The sequence below is a fragment of the Puntigrus tetrazona genome, chromosome 21, assembly GCF_018831695.1.
Source record: "Puntigrus tetrazona isolate hp1 chromosome 21, ASM1883169v1, whole genome shotgun sequence".
Taxonomy (NCBI): Eukaryota; Metazoa; Chordata; class Actinopteri; order Cypriniformes; family Cyprinidae; genus Puntigrus; species Puntigrus tetrazona.
This window is the reverse complement of record NC_056719.1, coordinates 8,803,406-8,823,619: the sequence shown is the minus strand read 5'-3', so window position 1 is coordinate 8,823,619 and position 20,214 is coordinate 8,803,406. Positions and strand designations below refer to the sequence as shown.

Below are 20,214 nucleotides of genomic sequence, written 5' to 3'. Positions count from 1 at the left end.
CAATATAGAAAGATACATTATTTGAGTATTTGAAAAGCATCTGAAAAATTAAAAAATCTAACCTTTTCTGTAACAGTACGTGTGAACAGCAACTACATGTTTTAAATTGCAGCACTGCATAAGCAGCACCTCTGCAGATTTGCAAACGCGTCGCGCACCTTGTATTTTGTACCTCTTCTGTTGCCGTACTATCACACCAGCAGAGGCGCCACTGAGCTAAACAGATGGTTGTTTTTCTCTGATCTGTAGATAGTAAGCGACAAGCGTTCGTTTCATTTTCTTAATTAAATATGACTTAGAGATCAATTGCTCTGCCCTGAAATGCATAAATTATGCGTCACTCTAGCACATAACCGAGGAAAGGAAGGGAAAGGAGAGGGGTCGGTCCACTGGAGTTTTTCATCAGTGTATTTTGAAGCAGAAATATTTATTTGTCCATGGCGTGTTGTCAAATTAAAGAAGGTGCGTGTGCTGTTTATATTTCAATATAATGCACTTAATTGATAAAGATATCATAGTAAGATAAAAACTACGGAAGGAAGGCACTTACCGTACTGTTCAGAGAGACTATACATTTGTTTAAAGGTATTATTTCTTGTAAAGGACAAGCTGAAACGATAGGGCATATTCTGGTGTTTCGTTATTTCCTATATTACCGCATTATAGTCAAATGTGCAATTATGCTTCATTAGTTATTATATTTTCTAGTTCACATTGAACGACATAGATTGTATAAGCTGTGCTTACATTAAGCTGCACCTAAAATGATAAGAAATCTGAGAGTATAAAAAAGTATTTTTTTATCTGTCCGACTACATATACCTATATAAGTACAATTTAGCATTCTGAGGTGTTTATGAGATGATTCGTTTTGGATTAGTTCTCATGCCTTCATCCTAAAAAAAAGTATAACTATGTTAATTAAGGTGTTTATAATTGTAATTACTCTGCAACTATAATATAATTAATGCTTTTAATTATTTCTTGTGTTGCTTTTTTAGGGCACTCTGTGACTTCATCGACTATTACAGAAGAAAGCTGGAAAAGCAGATTTATACCGTCAGATAAGAAACCGGCATGTCATGTCTTTAGTCACAGATCAAGGTCTAAAGACGACTAGATCCAAATGTGACTTTGGTCAAATTTGTGTCATGACCTTCTAACCCACTCTATTTTCAAACTATTAATTCTGCCTATAGATGACAAGATTTATTAGATGTAGTGACGTATTACTGGACAGCGTTTGAAGTGGTTTGCATGAGTAAAGAGGGAAAGACCCCTTTGCCTGCAGTGGGGGGGTTGACGGGCAGACAGCGTGACAGTGAAGGATTGCCCACTATGGGTGCAGCAATGGGGCCTTTGCTGCTTTGGCTCCAAGATGTGGCGGCGGTGACCCTTCTAAGAGCTCGCAGGACTCTTCTAAGGGCTGCTATCCTGTTCTGCGTCCTGGTGCTTCTTCTGTGGGTCTCCATCTTCTTGTATGGAAGCTTCTACTATTCCTACATGCCCAGTGTCAGCTTCTCCACACCAGTGCACTTCTACTACAGGTACAGACATATCGGGACCGATCGGGAACATTCCTGTCTTGTTTTTACAATGGCCTGTGTGCGCACGACTGAGTTCTTAATTAGTTTGGTCCGATGCACAAATACTCCCAACAGTAGTGCACTGTGGTTGATTCCTCTTTCCTCTGTTTCTTCTCTTACAGGACAGATTGTGATGCTTCAGATTCAGTCCTCTGTTCTTTCCCCATGGCTAACATCTCACTTTTGAAGAATGGAAAAGACCAGGTAGACAAATTATAACTATAATTAAATACACAAATGATTTGCAAGTTTTACAGGTTCTTATAAAATTAGATAATTATACTTGCAGTGAATGTCCTTTTAAAATGATCTAACAGCTCTGTTAATTATGCGCAAGAAAATGTAATACTTTTGTATTGTATACCTAATGTGTCCAGGTTTACATTTACAGCCAGTTTTATTTTCTTGACTCTTTCTGGTAGGTAATGATGTCTGGTCAGGCCTACAGGATCTCTCTGGAGCTGGAAATGCCAGAATCTCCTGTTAATGAACAGCTTGGCATGTTCATGGTCAAAATGTCTTACTATACCACTCATGGGACAGTAGTTCAGTCTGTGGCCCGCTCAGTGAGTGCATACAACTCATATTAAATTATATTATATTATATTATATTATATTATATTATATTATATTATATTATATTATATCATATACAAATCAAATTCATTTTTGTTTATGTTGTTTTGGTTGTTAAGACAGCTGTTAATAAACACAATAGCCTTTTAATAATATTAAATTTATACCAATAATGTGATACGTTTTATTAATTGCTAAAAATGTATTTAAAATTAGCTAAAGATTTAATTTATTTAATTTATATTATTACCGATAACGTTTATATGATGGCAAATATAATCTAAAAATACAATTAGGAAAAATGTGTATGCACAATCAATTTAAATTATTTTTGAAAGAATTTAATAGTTTGATTTAGCAATGTCTCATTTAAGAAATGTATTTCAAAAACATTTAAAAAAAAAAAAGTGCTTCTAAAACTCTACAAAACCCCTAAACTTTCACTTAGTTTCACTGATCTTTTTTCGGTTTTAGATGCACTTAGCAAGCATCTAGTATTGTGGGATATGCTGTCCGTCTTCAGTTTGATTTAAAGTCACATTTGATATTTACAAAGCTACTTTCGTTCAACCTTTTATGTTACAGTAGCTGTCAGTACATGGCCGTTTGCCTCTTATTTGTGTGCTCCTTGTTTTTCCTCATCAGACGATGCTGCACTACCGTTCTAATCTGCTGCAGACCTTGAGCACGCTGCTGTTCTCACCCCTCCTGCTCACAGGTGTGTCTGAGCAGAAACAGCTCATCGAGGTGGAGCTCTACCCAGATTTCAAATCAGACCTTGTAAGTTTGTAAAATGTAAACAAGATTGACAAACTTGTCATTGACGCCTTTTTATATTATTTATACCAAGAGTTCCTATCTAAAACTAAAATTTGTGTTTGTACATTATATCGATCTGTCCTTCACAGTACCAGCCTGCTGTTGGTGCCGTGATCGAGATCCAGTCCCGCAGAGTCCAGATTTATTCTGCCCAGCTTAGGATCCATGCCTACTTCACTGGCATTAGGTATTTGCCGTGGTTTGGTTTAATCAGTTTATTTGACTATTTGTGGTGATGCTTCTCACTTTCAGCTCAAGACTTACTCCTTGTTCTTCCCTTCTGCTACAGATACCTCCTTTATAATTTCCCTGTGATGTCTGCAATTGTTGGGGTGGCGAGTAACTTCACCTTCCTCAGTGTCATTTTGCTCTTCAGCTACCTGCAGTTCATCTGGGGAGGGCTCTATCCCCCCGAGCAGGTCAGAGTGAAGGTAAGACCATCTGTCTGCCTCATCTATTTAACCTTCATGCTATCGCACTTCCATTGGATTCGTGTCCGTTCACATACATAGGTGATGATGGGAGACTCGACACGACTTCAGCAGAGGAGGGAAGAAGCACGTAAACGTATGCACTCATCCGCCAGCACTCCTAGTAAGAGCAACACTACAACACACACACGCATAATCACATCAGCCAAACGGATCAGTCAATAACATGCAATTCTTCCTCCGTCTCTCAGCAATGACTTATGGAAGAGATAGCAGTGAAGCGGCAGATCCACCAAAACAAGCCGTTCGTAACAAAGGTGAGTAAGAACGTGCAAATGTGATGAAAGTGATGCAGTAGATTTATGTGGCAATTATATTCGCATTAGTTCAATAAATGCAGCGATCATGTCAGTGAAGAATCATACAATCATGTTTGTTTTGTGCAGGTGAACTGGACACTCCTAGTGTGCTTCGGACAGAAGGACTGAATCACCTGCAAGAGGATGAAGCTGGTAAAAATATAAGCTTAAAAGATAAGATGAATAAAATCACAACACTGTAAGAATGTTTGAAAAGTCTTTAAGTTCAGTATGGCTGCATTTAGTTACTGTTCCATATATATATTATTGTAAAACTGTAATTTTTGTGTCTTGAAATATTACTACAATTAATGTTTTTTTTTTTTATTATTTAATTTATTCCTATGATGGCAAAGCTGAATTTTCAGCATCCACGAGTCATCAATGTGACACGATCCTTTGGAAATCATTCCAAAAGGCTTATTTTGTGCTGAATTTTTTAGCATTCTTTGGTGAATAGAAAGTTCATAAGAAGAGCATTTATTTAAAATGGAAATCTATTGTAACGTTATAAATGTATTTCAGTTTTGGTCAATGTAATGTATTCTTGCTGATTTATTTATATTTTTTAAACAACACAAAAAAAAAAAACAGACCCTAAACTTTGAATGGCATTTCAAAATTTTGTTATGAGACTCTATATAGTGCAGTCCTCAATCTGATATAACGACAACATCATATGCCGCATCATATGGTTTCTTTCACATCAGCAGCTAATAAGCTTTCTGTTTATCATTCAAATACTTGGCTAGTTCTTGCCGAAGCAGTTGCAGCATGCTTCAGAAAACTAACTCATCTTCCCTAGCTCCACGCGTATAGTTCCGCTGTATAAAGAATCATGTATGTTAAGGGTGTTATTTTATATATGCGCAGCAGTATTTCAGGAGAATGTTATGGAGTTGTCACGATAGAAATACAGTTCACTGGTTAATATTTTCTTCAACAGCTCAGGACTCCTCGACAGATGAAGCTCCCGTTTTCCTTGAGGCTCCTCATATCGCAGAGACTCATTTGAGTGAGGAGGATCCCGATCTTGAGCAGAGGGCAGCAGGAATGGGAAACGGGACTCAAGATGAAGAAACTAACCAACCGCAGTCCTCAGACACCAGCCTTAGACAAAGGCATGGACCCTGGATGAGGCTCTGAGCTCCAAACTCTGTAGCCACCTCAAACGCACATGCATTCTGTTACATTAAAGCGCATTACATGACTCATAGCTAGCATATTTGAGACATTCCTTTTGCAGTGCATTTTTCGACAACAGCAACAAAAAAATTCTGATGCATTTGAAAACCAGTTTACCTCGTGGAGCCGATGTAAAGCTACAGACAATTTCCTGCTCTGCTGCTATTGTTCTCCTTTAGATGATTACCTACTATAGGGCTTAAAGGTCACTTTTAGGGTCCTGTCGTGATTTAACCTGTCTGCGGTTCTGTTACATTGTCAGTTTTGCATGCAAAGTGTAACTACTGTAATTGTGTACAGTGTTTTAACACTTCCGTTTTATCCATTTTCCTTGCATTCATCTGTGTTGTGATGTATCTCGCAAAAATCTTTACCACGGCTAAGCAGCTCCGCTCAACTTCTTGGAATATTGTATAATTTGTTTCATCAGTTTCACTTATTTTACTGCAGAAAATGTAAAAACATATTTTGTTAAAGAGGAGCATGTTTCTTATAAAAAAAATCTGAAGTGGCATTTATGTGGCAAACAATAAATAATAATTAGATTAATAATAATAATACAAATAATAATAAATTAATAATAATAATAATAGTAATTTTAGCATTAACTTTTCTTATAATTAATTATTATTTTATTTTTATTATTACTGTTACTATATAAATAATGTTCCAATTTTTTTATTTTTTTGTTTTATTTTTATTGTTTTTTTTTATATTTATTTCATTAAATTCATGCCTATTTTTCCACTCTAACCAAAGATTTCGTGGTATATTTGCTTTAATGAGTAAACCAGGATGAAACTAAGAATGTTCAAATTTTAAGTTTACTTTATATGTTTATTTGATTCATTTAATAAATCAAGCATGAAGGCAATAGCTTACCCATGGTCAATCTTTTATTGTTCAACACTAGGAGGCAATAGTGAAGTGCTGTGTAAACTCTCCTCTGGGTATTCGAAGAAGAACGTGGCGCAGCTCCGTTTAAGAGGTTTTTCTCCCACATAGCACTGGCAAGAAAGGATCTCTTCCGATCTTGCGCGCCTACAGAGCGTTTATATTATTTTCACTCGATTTCTTTTTATTAAAAATAAGAAAACAACGATCGGAAGTCCTATATTTTAGATTCAAAGTAGCGTAAAGCCTTCTTAAAAGATGGCGACAGCGGACGACTCGCGCTACTATAATGGTAAGTTTGAGCCGTTGGCGAAAGCGCTCACCTCCATTTTAATTATCTGATGCGAATAAGGTTTGGTTAAGTTTATTCGCATCTTATTGCTTCTCGACACCCGTTTTTCTTAACCCTCGTGTCGTGTGTGAGCGTGTAACGTCGCTCTGCGATTTACATAAGCGACGTCTATCCAGCTAGCTTTTGTTTTTGTATGTGCGTGGTGTGTTTTCGTTGTTAGCCGTTCAGTTCGGACAAACGGTCGGCGCATCACGGAAAGCTGATTTTTATCATATTTGTGGTTTTTGTGAAATGTTGGGGAAAGAATATTGAGGGAGTGAACTGACCACATGGTGGTAATGTGCGTTTAGGTCACGCTAAACTGCTGTAATATTGGCTAGCTTTAAGCTATAATATCGAGATATACATACAAATAATAAAACCTCAGAGGAGCCTTATGATAAATTGCAGAGTTTTTTTTTAAGCTCATCTCTTGCCTTTTTTGTTTGTCAGACAGTGTTTAACATCTGGTTAAAGATTGACTTACGGAATGGTTCTCAGGAAATGCCGTTTTTTATGGATTTTTTTTTTAAGCTTTAAAATAGAAGTAAATATATTCCATTCTATAGTTTGTTAGAGCAGCGATCTCTTAAGAGACACAGGTAACGTGACGTGAAATGCTTCCAAGCAGTGCCCATTAACACTTGTGTGATTACAGGGATTGTGTCACATGTATGTGTTAAATGCCTGTTTTCGCACCTCTGACTCTTTCATCTTCCATGGTTTAGAGCATGATGACCGTGTTGGTGGACCAAAGCATCGTAACCGTAAAGGCAGAGGCCCTTTCAGAGCCCCCCTGTACAGCGATCAGATTTCTCGACCGAGGCATCGAGGTGGTCATGGTGGAGGAGGAGGAGGAGGAGGCCCTGGTCCTCGGTCCAGACTTCAGGATGATGATGGAGATGTGACCATGTCAGAAGGTCCTCAAGACAGTGGCGCCCAGCGCAGATTGTGAGCACTTTGGGGCATAATTGTACTTATTTTCTTATATAATCATTAAGGTTCAGAGCTTAAGACTTTTTTTATTCTCAGCAATCCATATGGCCGGCCACAGAATCGTCGCGATGAGCGCAATCGCAAAGGTGGACGTGGAGGCGGTGGAGGGGCAAATGACGATAGAGGTGGCAATCGATATGGAGGCAGAGGTGGTGGTGGTGGAGGTGGCGGTGGTCCTGATGGAAACCGCAAGAACTGGTTTAAAATGACTGTTAGTACATTAAACGTTAATAATGCATGAATTAAGCAGTTATTGTTTAAATGAACGTTTTGATTTAAAGTACACTCATGACCTTGTTGGCATATTGCTTTGTGATTTGTCTTTATCACAGATTCCCTTTGGAAAGAAATACGACAAAGAATGGCTTTTGTCTTCGCTTCAGAGCGTCTGTTCCATGCCATTCCATGCTGTTCATGTAAGTCTACACGGAAATGCATTTTCTTAGCATGAGTATAGAAAAGCACCAATATGTCCCATTGCTAATTCTCCTCCGACTTGTCTTTTTTTTGGTCGTAGTATCACACTGATGGCAACAAGGCCCAGTTTTATGTTGAAGACTCCACAACTGCTAACGCTTTGTTTAAAGTGTCACGGAAAATAACAGACAAAGATGGCTATAAGGTAATACTTTATTTGCAATGCATCATAAACATTGAAAGATGGCAGAACTTTCATGTAGTCATCAATCTAGTTGCCTCTTTTTTTGTAGTTACTAAAAATTGTCACGTTTAACCAGTGTGTAATTCTGTTGGATGGATAGGTGACTGTTATTATGAACAGCTGCCCACCGCCTGCTTTGATTCACACTGACCTGAAGGCTGCGGATTTGGAGCATTTGAAGGTAAAGGATTGTTTCTTGCAGCAAACTTTAAGAGGATGCTTTGATTAATTTCATTTATGGGTAATAACTGACTGTCTTCTGCAGCAATGCATGGCTAAACGCTTTGATGGGTCACAGCAAGCTCTTGATCTGAATAACATCAGAGTCGATCCAGGTTGGTCTTTCACGCAGTCGTCTTTTTCCAAACAAAAACATTTATTCGTTTCAGCTTGATGTAGCTCAAATGTTTGTGTCTTCTGGCAGATTTGGTTTCTCAAAATATTGAGGTCACTTTAAATCGGAGGAACTCCATGTTGGCGGTAATCAAAATTATTGAGGAGAACATTCCTGAGGTACATTACTTTTTTTTTGCATGCAGCGCATATACCAAGTTTTAAAAATGTTGGGTCAGTCAGGAGTTTTCCTTTTTTTTTTTTTTTTTATTGTATTGATCAACAGTGACAGTAAAAACATTAATAACATAACAAATGATCTGTTATTTTGAACTTTATCAAATAATCCTGGATCATGGTTTCCACAAACATATTAAGCAGCCCATCTGTTTGTTATAAATGTATCTCAAGCAGTAAATGAGCATTTTAGAATGATTTTTGAAGGATTAATGGCTGCTGAAAATTCAGCTTTTTGATTACAGAAATAAATGTAAATCATTTAAAATAAAAAAACAGATTTTAAATTACAATTTTTTTTTCACAGTATTACTGTTTATACTGTATTTTTTGAATCAGTTAAATGCTGGTTTGGTGAGCATAAGTGTTTCTTCTTTCATGAACATTAGAAGTCTTCTCAAACCAACAGTTAAAGCATTAGTGTACATTGTTGAACTTTTTATAAATGTGATCTAAAAAAAAAACCCCATTTTTCTTTTTTCTTTTCACAGCTAATTTGTCTGAACCTGAGCAACAACCGGTTGTTCAGGCTGGATGACTTGGCAGATATTGTCAACAAAGTTCCCAACTTGAAGATTCTCAATCTGTCACATAATGAGGTAGAATTACGCTTTCTGACACCTATTGATTTACTGTTTCCTTTAGGCTTATCAATCATGTGTCATTGTATCGTCTTGTAGCTGAAGACTGAGAGAGAGCTTGATAAACTGAAGGGTCTGAAGCTGGTGGAGCTCTCTTTGGAGGGGAATCCTTTAGGTGGACACTACAAGAACCAGGCTGACTATGTCAGGTTAGTCTTCTCTGCCATTTGTTGCCAGAAAAATACTGTACACAAGTACATAAATATCAAGCGCAGTACTTTGAAACATGCGCTCCTACATTATTCAGCAGTAACAAGCCTCCATGCTCTTAAAGCTATAGATATTAACCCGATTGACTTTACGTAATCTAGTAGAATGCAATGCATCCGTGCGTTGCGTTATGAATTGCGGTGTGTTCAACAACACGCAAGCTCATGCTCGGAAGCGTCTGCGTTCACGTACTTGCGTAGAGTATGTTTCAGGCCTGAAACAGTAGTTGTGCGTGTCTGTGCCCATATGCACATCAATGCAAACATATGCAAAGCCGTACCCCTTATAGTTCAGTTAAAAAAATAACTGAGTGGGGGTGTTAATGGCTCTATAACTGGTGTGTAAAATACACCTTGAAAACATGGCAGTCATTAGAAAGAGAAAAGTATTGCGTGCTGAATGTTTCAGATTTGTGAGTTGAGGTTCACTTTGAATTTGTACTTTTATTTTTTGAGAGCAAGAGAGAGGAACATTATTCCCTGGCAGGAGAGAGTCTGACGTAACACTTTATAAGGACGTTCTCGGTAGAAACTCTCCCTAATTTGTTTTACACCTAAAAACAATGTTAAATTTTCTTCATTGTCCCAATCACTGCATGTTACTCTAAAGAAGAAGTAGAATCCAATGGTTATTGAAGCCTGTGTGTAATATGCAGGTGTATTCTTTTCATTAACCAATGAGCTCTTGATTTTCCACTAGTTCCACTAATCATCAGGCATGTGGTAGTGATATTTACTTGTTCGAGTTCCAGTGGCAATCCAGTAAGGAGCATAAGTTTTTCGACACCTCTGGTTGTCTTTATGGTTTCTACACTCGGGTACTTCATTCTTGCTTTTTTTTTCTACCCCTTTTTCTGCCCCCTCACTGTTGGCCCTGTAGCTTTTGCACAGAACACAGCAATAAACTTTTCTAAAACATTTTAGCATATTGTAAAACTCATTAGCTCATGCTTCAGTAGTTAAAAGTCCATTTAAGCAGCAGCTTCTGCATGTGACCTCCCAGAATGCTGACGATTAAGTTGGCATACAAGGACACAGCAACCATTGGAGATGATGCTCTATTAAGTACTTTTGTGCTCCACCTGTTTAAAATGCTGGCACCCTCCTCCCTCCACCCGCCCCCCTACACACGTCTAACACCTGATGTACTGCTGATGCTGTGTGGCCAGTGAGAGGCTGGTTAGTCAACGACGGGTAAGATCCCACCTTTTGATTCTGGGACAACCTAAGGCAGGCACAGCCGCAAAACTGGCCACAGCAAACGACTTGGAGATGAAGAAGACGAAAGAGAAGAAAGAAGATGCGTTGTTTGAGAGGAGATGCCACTGGTGGAGAAGGAGAGGGGAGGTTTTTAAGAGAAACCTTGAGCCAAGCGCTGCTCCGAAACGTGAGCTTTTATTCACGGCGCCAAACGAATAACGAGAGCAGAGGCAAATCTCTCTCTCTCTGTTTCTGTATTGAAAGAAAGGTGGAGGATAAGTTGGTCAGACTGACCGTTTTCATGATCCTCGTCCTAGAGCACTTTGGAGAAAAAAAACATCTGATCGTCAATTCAGCAAAGACAAAACAATGGGAGAAAATACTGGAGGAGGATCACAGGAAACATGTTTGTTAATATTCATTTCAATATCAAATAGGCTACAAATGATTAAATAAGAATTAGAAACGTAAGGTGTCTGGGCTCAAATGAAGCTTCATTTAATAGTTTGAATAAATACCCTGCCGTTCTTTAATTTAATAGTAGGGTCTAAATGAACTAGGATGAATAACCCATACACCTTTATAGCACTCATTTATTTTCTTTGTATTATCTGTGCAGAGGCTCAGTAGTCAACATTTGTGCTCCTCTGTTTGTTTGTTTGTTTTTTTTTTTTTTTTTAAATGTGTGACCCCAATTGTATTGACTCGCACTCTTTTGGTTTGGTTTCTCTCAGTGAACTGCTCTTTTACTCTCTTCTGTTGTTCATCCCCCCCCCCCATGTGTATGGTTAAATTTACTCATTAAACTTTACTACAATTAGATCTATTATAAATGTTTTTTTGCCCCAACCTAAGCACCCAATGAATAGTTTACACTTTAACAACTCAACCTGCCAACATTTGTCATTCGAGTGCCTGAAAAAAAAAAGTTTTTAAAGAACCACCAGTATGTCAGATCTCATCCAAGTACCTCAAACTCTCCCCTTTCCACCGAGTACACTTCCCAAATGTGCTAAAAACAAAATACTAACTGACCGACTGGTTGATTGATGGTGTGAATGCTCACCAAACTCTACCCCTCACAACACCCCACTGCCCCCATCCTTTGCCAGCCTGCGTGTGTCTGTGTTTCGGCCTGTAGGGGGCACCGGTGGTGAGTATTGTGCATGGGTAAGTACTGTGCCGGGGGTGGGCGGGAGTTGGAACAGGGCTGTGATTGGATGATCGGTGCCATGGCTCAGATATCCACGTTTTTCATTCACACAAGTACAAAACAGTACAAAAACAAACTTGAAGTATTCGACAAACCTTCACTGTTTGTTCAGTTGAAATGAATGGTGTTTGTTTAAACTGTCACAGTACTGTTCGAATGTTTGGGGTCAGTAAGATGATTAAGAAATTAATATTCAGAAAGGCTCATTAAATTATACAATGTAAGAAAAAAAAATCTAAAGTGTTTTTTTTTTTTTTAATGTTCTGTTTATCAAAGAATCCACAAATATTGTAAGTAGTTGAGTTTTCACCATTGATGATAATAAGTGTTTCATTAGCACAACATCAGCATACTAAAAGGATTTCTGAAGAATCATGTAACATTGAAGTAAATTCAGCTTTGCAATCAAAGTAGCGATTTACCTTTATTGAAATAGAAGTTATTGCTATTCAATTGTATTATTTTAGAACACTACTGTTTTTGTTTTTGATTAAATAAATGCATCCGTGCTGAGTACACATTAATCAAATCCTGCCGACCCCTAGCTTTTGAACTGTGATGTGTAAAATGTGTAAATCCACAGTTTTGCAATATCTCAAGCCTGATGGATAATTGTAAGTAAATATTTCTCTGATTGAATCACTTTTTACCTATTTGTCCCATACTTATGGTGGCCCTGTTTTAAGTTTGTGTTTGTGTTGGAAAGTGTCATTCGCACACGTGCAGTCTTTGCTAACGTTGACTCTCTTGTTCTTTCTTTGTGATTGTTGGACAGTGCTGTTCGGGAACGATTCCCCAAGCTGCTCAAACTGGTAGGAAATCCACAGTGTCCACCTGTTGGTGTAGAATTATTAGTTTGCGAACATACAATTGTGGTAACCGTAAGAAATGAAGATGCGGTCACATTCGCTCTTTGGCTTAATTGGCTATTAGACACGTTTGTTAATTTTTTTTTACAATAGGATGGACACGTCCTTCCGACTCCCATTGGCTTTGATTTGGAAGTTGCTCCTTCGACTCTTCCCCCCTGCAAGGTTTGATCAAGTTTCCATACTTGCTTCAAAATGGAGATTTATAGCTCATATGAAAGCTGAAATAAGTTTTCCTTTGATTGTATGGTTTGTTAGGATGGGATTTGGTTAATATGCGACTTGGATGGAAATAGTGCATAGAAAAGGCTATTGCTATAAATACACCCAAGCAACTTTTTTTAAATGTACTTTTTTTTTTGTATTTTATTTTTTTCTATCAAAATTCTTGACACAGATGTGAAAATGAACATTGAATCTAACCTTATTAATTTTTTTTTGATGTATGAACGTTTCAAAGGCAATGTGTAAAAAGTGAGGTCATTCTTTTTTTTTTTTAATGTGTGAGAATTTTTTTTTTTTAAAGACCCTCAACCTCTGTTTTACCTCAAACACAGACTAGCTACTTCTGCTCTGAAGAAATCAAGAACATCATCCTTTGCTTCCTGCAACAGTACGTATTCTTTGTTCTTTATACAGCACACTAGCGGCAGATGTAAATGGTTCAGATCAATATGTTCAGGTATGTGTCTCATCCTCCAGGTATTACAGCATATATGACTCAGGAGACAGACAGCCCCTGCTGGACGCCTACCATGACGGGGCAGCGTTCTCCCTCAGCATTCCCTTCACCCTGCAAAACGCTTCAAAGTACAGTATACTTTCTTTCTCCTCTCTTGTCCAGCAGGTACAATCTAATCTTTCTTCCGCATGCTCTTCAAACCTTTCTTACATTTCCTCAATCTTTTTGTTTGCAGAAGCAGTTTAGGGGAATATCAGAAAGACAGTCGCAATATCAGGCGTATGAAAGACGATCCCAGTAAGTGATTATTTAATTTAATCTACATCAAGTTTGTGTCCTCTTCTAACTTCAACATCAAGCTGTGATCATATTTCAGGAAAGTTTTGTGTTTGGGCAAAATACCAGAGCAGCTTTCTGTTTCTCAAATTTGAGCGAGCAAATTGAATAAAATTTAAACCTGCACAGGAAACTTCTTGTCCTCACAAAACTTTCGATTCTGCAAAATTTCGTAGAAGTAATAAATGTGGCCACAACTGTAGTGTTTATTTTTTTTTATCTTGAATCGTGACACGTTGTGACGTTTCCTTCCAGCTACACGGTTTCGTTTGATTAAACACACGCGATTAAACGTGGTGGCTTTCCTGAACGAACTTCCCAAAACTCAACATGACATCGCGTCCTTGATCGTAGACGTCAACACCTACACAGTGAGCCAGACTTGCGGTTTTCTGCCTGCTTGGTTCGTGTTCACATGGTTTTGTGGTACTAATTGCATCTGTTTTTTGTTTTTTGTACAGGCTACATTGTTGGCATTTACGGTCAGTGGAGTTTTCAAAGAGAGTGAGTAAAATCAAGTTAGTCATTTACAATTGAAAGTTTTCACATTGGTTTTTACAATGCATGCTACGGATGCGAAAAACAAACTCTTTGAATTTTAGTAGTGTGTAAAAACATGATTTTAATAATTTTTTAATACATCAGAATATTTTGGACTCTGAACAAGGACCTTTACTCTGAACTGAGATTTTTGTGATTCGCAACACTTTTTTTTTTTTTTAAGCAGATAGCAAAGCGCGAGACTCATTCAGAGCCTTCTCCCGTGTGTTCATTGCTGTTCCTGCTGGAAATGCTGGGTAAGATCTTGCGTATAAAAATGCATTTGGCGTCATGCTCTGTTGGACATATCATCATAACCATTTTTGCCCCTTTAGTCTGTGCATTGTGAATGACGAGCTCTTCGTTCGAAATGCCACTACGGAGGAAATTCGTCGTGCGTTTGTTGCTCCAGCCCCCACACCGTCCAGCAGCCCTGTGCCCACTTTGTCTGCTCCACAACAGGAAATGCTTTCTGCCTTCTCCCAAAAGTCTGGCATGAACCTAGAATGGTCTCAGAAGTAAGGACCACAATACATGTTCTTTATTGCTTTGGTTAGATATGTTAATAGGATCATATAAGTATGGATAGTTGTCACGGTCCGAATTTTTATTTCAGGTGCCTACAAGACAACGATTGGGATTTTGACAGGGCTGCTCAGATTTTCACCGGCCTTAAGGTACACCAAAGGTCCACAACAACTAATACTCACGAGTCCTGCATTTCTTTAAAATGTTTTTTTTTTTTTTTAACAGGCACAAGGAAAGATCCCAGATGTTGCATTCGTCAAATAAAGTGCTGTTGTTGGAGGTTTTATGGAAACCATAAACCGCAAGGGGTCTTCCTAATTCTTCCCATCTAAAATAAATTCTGTAGTTATTTTTTTCCTTTTTCGAGTTTTTCTTTACTGTGAAGAAAAAGGTTCTTGATGTAATTTTCTTTTCTCAAAGTCAGGTTTACAGAGCAAAATAAAATAGGAAAAGAATAACTCAGGAAGGCACTAAAACCATTTCCCCACTATGTGAATTTCTTTTTTTTTTTTTTTTTTTTGTCTTCCTAACTTTGCGGTTAGCGGTTTCCGTTAGTTTTAACTGTTGTCATGTCTAATACAAGACCGATATGGTGAATAAAGTAATTGTTTATTGCTTGCTGTGTTTTGTAAAATAAATATTAACCATGATCTTATGTACTAGACTGTACGAGTGAGTTGTATTTTACTGCGAATTATAGACGAGAAGGAATATATATAAAACTGTTCAGTACACCGTGTCTATCAAAAAAGCTGAATGTGTTAATATACTTGCATCATAGAGCTACCTGTATATGATTTTGCTTTCATTATGATGAATGTAATGCTTCAAAAATCACAACAAATTGGATGCAGTCATGAGGAAATGTTTATTGCTGTTTAGGTAACCGCTACACACTAGGTTATACACATAACCATCAGAAACGGGTATTTGTGCGTTATACAGCCAAACCTGTGCATATTTTCCAAACACAATAATTCATAAATCATAATTCAGTAAATCATTGCTCCAATTAAATGTAAAAGTTACTTCCTTGTGTGGGTTTCCCCACAGAATATGCAATAGTGTTGTTTATTGTTGGGAATTTCCATAGCGCTGTTTTTGGAATAACTGGGTCTACGACAAAAGGGTGACTGATTGTACGGCGTGACCTGGTTGCACTCAGAAGCTTAAATCTCACTGAGAAAGTTTGGGGCCAAGCTGCATGTCAGGCCTGTCCCATCAGGCTCAACGTTGAGCTTCCTGACCACTCCGTCTTCAACCAGCATGGCATACCTGCAGTACATTACGCATAACCGGGATCAGCAGAGCGAAAAGTTTGCCACATATATAAACTAAGGCAAAATTAAGCGCATGCCATTATCATGGCACAGTCGTCTCACCTTTGAGACCTCAGATTTCCAAGCACCTGGATCAAGTGATCATTATTCAGGACGAGATCCACAGCCTGTGTATTAAAAAGATGTTTATAATATCTAGATATGTCGAACGGGGACTGCGTTGAGTATAATAACATTTAATCCCGTGATATTTCCTGATTTCAGTACATGAAAGTGCTTCAAAAGCACGAGTCACCTTTGTGAACGCTCCTGTGGGATCTGCCAGCATCCGCACCTAGAATAAATCACTCGTATAATGACTCGATAGGTAATTCCAGTCAGTCTGTCTGTCTTTCTAAATCCTTCAAGAGACTAATTAGACTGCGTTTTAGTAAAAACCAGGTAAGTAATTCAGGGCAGAGTTTTCCCACCTTGCCGTCTGCTCCGTTCTCTTTTCCCCAGGCGGACATGACAAACACATCATTAACGGACACGCATGCGATCTCATCCACGCCTTTGGCCCTCAGATCCCCAGCCATCTGTATGAACCCTGGGAGATGAGTCTGAGAAAACACAAGTCGCTGTTACATAGACGACGAGAGATGCGCACATGCAATCTCATGTTACACAAACATATATAGGGGGCTTCAGTTGCAGTTTAGGTCTGGCTATTAAAAAAAAAAGAAGCATACTATATGCATTAAAAAAAACTATTGATGTACAGAGCCATAGTACGTTTTTGGATAGTAGCATAGAGATTGATTTTGCTGAACCTTTAGCTTTGGATGAGATTAATTTTTTCACACAAGTTGTTGGTACCTTTGAACATCCAGGTGTGAATGCCCCTGGCACACCAAAAAGCACTCCCTTTTTGCCACTGAAAAGCCCAGCCATTGAGATGCTGTTGCTCGGGTCTCCCTCGTGCACCTGTACATCTGGAAGTTGTTGACCAACCTGCAGAGAATTAAAACGGCAGCATGAATAATGCATCGTAAAACACTGATCAAAGAGCTTCATTTCTTAATCCATTATTTAGTAGTAAGTCAATTCACTGCCACAGCAAAACAAAACCAAGAGCTCTGATGACAAGAGCTGTTCCAGTAAACTGTACAATTTCAGAGAATAAAGAAGAAGATGAAAACATTTGGACTCCTGACTGAATAATTCTTGTGATTTAAAGACTTGTGCCTTAATGCTTGAGAAGTCATGAGTCACACTCAAGCACCTTTATTAACTCATTAACTTAATATTTAATACTTAACATATATATATATAGTTTTGTAAACCTGCTACTCAATATTGGCACAGCTTTGGAGGAATTGTGCGATTTGCGCAATTCTCTTGCAATAATTATTAACATAAAAAAACAGTTAAAAAAAATAAAATAAAAATACGGTAAAAATAGTAAAAGCGATGCTAAACCTCTTAATTGGCCAAAAGCAAATTCCCTTCCTATATATCATTAAAAATGGATGTTTATAGTTCTTGGAAGTGAAAAAGGATAAAGCAGTCAACATTTGAAGCGGTTCAAAACCTTTAATCAAAGTTGTCCTAAAATGCAAACAATACCCATTCTTGTCTTAGGAGGAACTTTGAGGAACTTTCTTGATCCACTTCAAATGTTGACTGCTGTATGTAATTTTTTCATTTCTGTTGCACCTGTGATGAACTTTGATATATCGCTTGGCTTTCTCTTTAACCAGTTTTTAATGGTGGTTGCCCGTAAAGAATCATAATTGTAATACTTAGGGTTAGTGGAATATTAACATTAAATGCGTTAGTTGAATATGCACTGTAATTGCTAGCATATTTTTAGAGCAAGGTTCTGGTAACTGCAGCTTCCGCTATTGCAGTGAATTTTTTTTTGTCACTTTATTTATTTTGTAATTTTATTAGTGTACGATAATACGCAATTTATTAAATTATATAGGTAGTAACACGATAAACTTATTTACAACAAACGCCAATGTTATGAATAACTTCAATGATTGATAAGCTCCAGAATTTGAGATTATTTACTTTTGTAGTGCTGCCTAATAATCATAACATGTAGCCTAGGCTAATGTAAAACAGCATTTATTTTCTTTTTGTCGGGTTTGGTCGTAATTCCCGCAGCCACTAATTCTCAAAGTATTATTTATGCCAGAATGTGGCACTATTAAAAATGATACGTGTCCGCCGTTTAAATGTTTTTAATGTTTTACTGATAATGTCGGATAAATCTCAAGCGCATTAAACCCGCGGCACTTCTTCTTAGTTTGCTTCTCAGCACAGTAGTTCAGCAACGAAAAAAAAAAAAAATAATCGAGAATATTTGACAAGCACGCAGTTGCGATGTTGCCATATACTCGCGAAACCCGCTCCCGATTTCAAACGTTCCAGTTGCGCGTCAGGCCTACAAGAAAATAGTTTACTTCCACCACTAATGCTCTAAAAGATCTCCAGCAACACATCTGAATAACTATCAGGTGAAAAAACATCGCGAAATCCTAACCCCGCTGAAAAATAACCCGCGCCCGTCTTACGAAACGCGCGTAATAAAGACGCTCATGGCCGCCGCGCTGTTCCAGAAGCGTCTAATGCGTTTATTTTAGGCGCAGAGCGGCGAAAGCAGCGCCAAGGTCACGGTCGAGATGTGCGTCCGGGTGCCCCGCCGCTGCGGCTCTTACCTGGATCGGCATTCTGGTGTTGAGAGTGGAGTGCAGCAGTCTAACGCGAAGGGAGGCACGGACGCCTTTCTGTAGAAGCGTGGTGGAAATCATCGGGTTTATATAGCAGCGGCTCAGACTGAGAGAATACATCAACACTTCATCCAGCCTCACAGACACGCCTCCCGCCCCAACACCGAGGGATTCATCAAAGGAGCTTCTTACCTGCCTGGCTGCCTCTAATTAACTTTATTACACTAATAAACATAATATACTGGTATTAGGACAGTAATTAAGTGTTAATGCGAAACCAAATATTACTCCACCCTCGCTGTCTGTCCAGCGAATTAGGTCGTTTTTTTTTCTTCAGTAAAAAGGGGCCAAAATGACTTTTTTTTTCGTTTCTATCAAACGTCAACATAATATTAGACTCTTAAAATGTTAATAATGGTTGCTTATTAACACATTTTAATGCTGGTATTTCATTATGACTTACTAACTGAGATTTGCAGTTTTGGCATGAGCCATTAAAAGCCTTGAGATCAAGGTCAGACTGCGATGTGCTTTTTTGCTGATAGGCCTATTTATATAAATTTGCAGGTATTATTTTCAATTATAAGTTGTTTCCTGTTTTAAAAAATATATGGTGAAAGACAATTTTATGAAAATGAAAGGGCGTTTAATTTGTCCTTGAGTTTAGTTCTTGGAAAAAATGATGGCGTAATTGCGACAGATGGGTTTTTTTCTTTGTGTTTACAGTTATGCAATTATTAAAGGAAAAGTTTAATGGCAAGGATGACGCACACTCTTGAGAGACATGTTTGATGATATAATACCTAACATCCAAACTGGTTTTTAAAAATACCGACAGACAGAATGAAGCGGTCATTGAATATGTCTGCAGGGCTGCATAGGAAGCAGGGTTAATGGTGGACAAGTGTATCTGACCTCACATCTAGGGGAGGTAATAATATTTTTTAAATGCAAGTTTTAATTACAGAGCATATATAGACCAAAAAATTGTCCAAGAGCCCAGAATTTGGAACGCAATGGACATCAGTGATATTTCTGGGGCGAAATTACTTATTAAGTGAAGCATCTGTCTAAATATGTCTAAATTGGAGAGATTAATGTATAACTCTTTTAATAATGTGATCTCTAATTAATTATGGTGGAAATAATTATACAGGCTTACTCCTAAAATTATTTTGGATGTCATGGAGAACACTCAGTTAGCAAATATGTCCAATACGGGGGAACGTATAGTACAAAATAATTTCTGTAGACAATATGATATGATAATATGATTAACTGACATATTTCAAAAAAAAAAAAAAATAAAAAAATATATATATATATATATATGTATGTATAGATATCTATATATAAAGATATAGATATATGGATAGATACATCATAAATAGATAGATAGATAGATAGATCTATCTATCTATTTATACTGTGCATATATATATATATATATATATTTTTATTTTTATTTTTTTTTTTTTCCTTAAAAGAGTCAAGGGTCATATGATGTAGCTTAAAAGAACATTAGTTTGTGTATTAGATTAGGTAATGCAATGTGTTTATAAGTAAGTGTTTATAAGTAAAAAACACA

General features: G+C 37.6%; 3 protein-coding genes across 4 annotated transcripts; 2 read left to right on the top strand and 1 right to left on the bottom strand.

Moving 5' to 3' along the window:
* Positions 1-238: 238 nt before the first annotated feature.
* On the top strand, positions 239-5,522 carry bscl2 (BSCL2 lipid droplet biogenesis associated, seipin). Its single transcript, XM_043220726.1, has 11 exons — positions 239-462; positions 1,002-1,547; positions 1,709-1,790; positions 2,009-2,152; positions 2,808-2,942; positions 3,071-3,168; positions 3,271-3,412; positions 3,494-3,575; positions 3,664-3,729; positions 3,859-3,924; positions 4,718-5,522. The coding sequence occupies exons 2-11, from the start codon at positions 1,258-1,260 to the stop codon at positions 4,915-4,917; spliced, it is 1,305 nt and encodes a 434-aa protein (XP_043076661.1). The 5' UTR covers positions 239-462; positions 1,002-1,257; the 3' UTR covers positions 4,918-5,522.
* A 366-nt stretch (positions 5,523-5,888) lies between these two features.
* nxf1b (nuclear RNA export factor 1b) lies at positions 5,889-15,281 on the top strand. 2 transcript variants are annotated; one of them, XM_043221428.1, is made up of 21 exons: positions 5,889-6,142; positions 6,910-7,132; positions 7,214-7,388; positions 7,510-7,593; positions 7,695-7,799; positions 7,939-8,019; positions 8,104-8,173; positions 8,263-8,351; positions 8,900-9,007; positions 9,089-9,198; positions 12,447-12,483; positions 12,634-12,705; positions 13,098-13,153; positions 13,243-13,350; positions 13,458-13,519; positions 13,814-13,929; positions 14,020-14,062; positions 14,283-14,355; positions 14,434-14,616; positions 14,715-14,775; positions 14,852-15,281. In XM_043221428.1, exons 1-21 carry the CDS (start codon positions 6,109-6,111, stop codon positions 14,888-14,890), a joined length of 1,929 nt encoding a protein of 642 aa, XP_043077363.1. In that variant the 5' UTR covers positions 5,889-6,108; the 3' UTR covers positions 14,891-15,281. The 2 variants fall into 2 exon arrangements, with proteins under 2 accessions (XP_043077363.1, XP_043077364.1); XM_043221429.1 differs by having other exon boundaries at positions 5,890-6,142; positions 14,286-14,355.
* A 194-nt stretch (positions 15,282-15,475) lies between these two features.
* On the bottom strand, positions 15,476-18,771 carry prdx5 (peroxiredoxin 5). The gene is made up of 6 exons (XM_043221440.1): positions 18,615-18,771; positions 16,765-16,899; positions 16,377-16,508; positions 16,202-16,240; positions 16,009-16,073; positions 15,476-15,901 (listed from the first exon to the last, which is right to left on the bottom strand). The coding sequence occupies exons 1-6, from the start codon at positions 18,744-18,746 to the stop codon at positions 15,796-15,798; spliced, it is 609 nt and encodes a 202-aa protein (XP_043077375.1). The 5' UTR covers positions 18,747-18,771; the 3' UTR covers positions 15,476-15,795.
* Between the last annotated feature and the right edge of the window lie 1,443 nt (positions 18,772-20,214).

What these genes read in the sequence shown, in the direction of transcription:
- prdx5 (XM_043221440.1), bottom strand. Translation starts at nt 18,746, where the DNA reads ATGTATTCTCTCAGTCTGAGCCGCTGCTATATAAACCCGATGATTTCC. An exon ending in ACACCAGAATGCCGATCCAG is followed by an intron (nt 16,900 to 18,614) that starts GTAAGAGCCGCA and finishes AATTCTCTGCAG; the next exon opens with GTTGGTCAACAACTTCCAGA. An exon ending in TCACACCTGGATGTTCAAAG is followed by an intron (nt 16,509 to 16,764) that starts GTACCAACAACT and finishes GTGTTTTCTCAG; the next exon opens with ACTCATCTCCCAGGGTTCAT.
- nxf1b (XM_043221428.1), top strand. Translation starts at nt 6,109, where the DNA reads ATGGCGACAGCGGACGACTCGCGCTACTATAATG. An exon ending in TTGAGGAGAACATTCCTGAG is followed by an intron (nt 8,352 to 8,899) that starts GTACATTACTTT and finishes TTCTTTTCACAG; the next exon opens with CTAATTTGTCTGAACCTGAG. An exon ending in AACCTAGAATGGTCTCAGAA is followed by an intron (nt 14,617 to 14,714) that starts GTAAGGACCACA and finishes TTTTTATTTCAG; the next exon opens with GTGCCTACAAGACAACGATT.
- bscl2 (XM_043220726.1), top strand. Translation starts at nt 1,258, where the DNA reads ATGAGTAAAGAGGGAAAGACCCCTTTGCCTGCAGTGGGGGGGTTGACG. An exon ending in CCAGTGCACTTCTACTACAG is followed by an intron (nt 1,548 to 1,708) that starts GTACAGACATAT and finishes CTTCTCTTACAG; the next exon opens with GACAGATTGTGATGCTTCAG. An exon ending in CCGAGCAGGTCAGAGTGAAG is followed by an intron (nt 3,413 to 3,493) that starts GTAAGACCATCT and finishes TCACATACATAG; the next exon opens with GTGATGATGGGAGACTCGAC.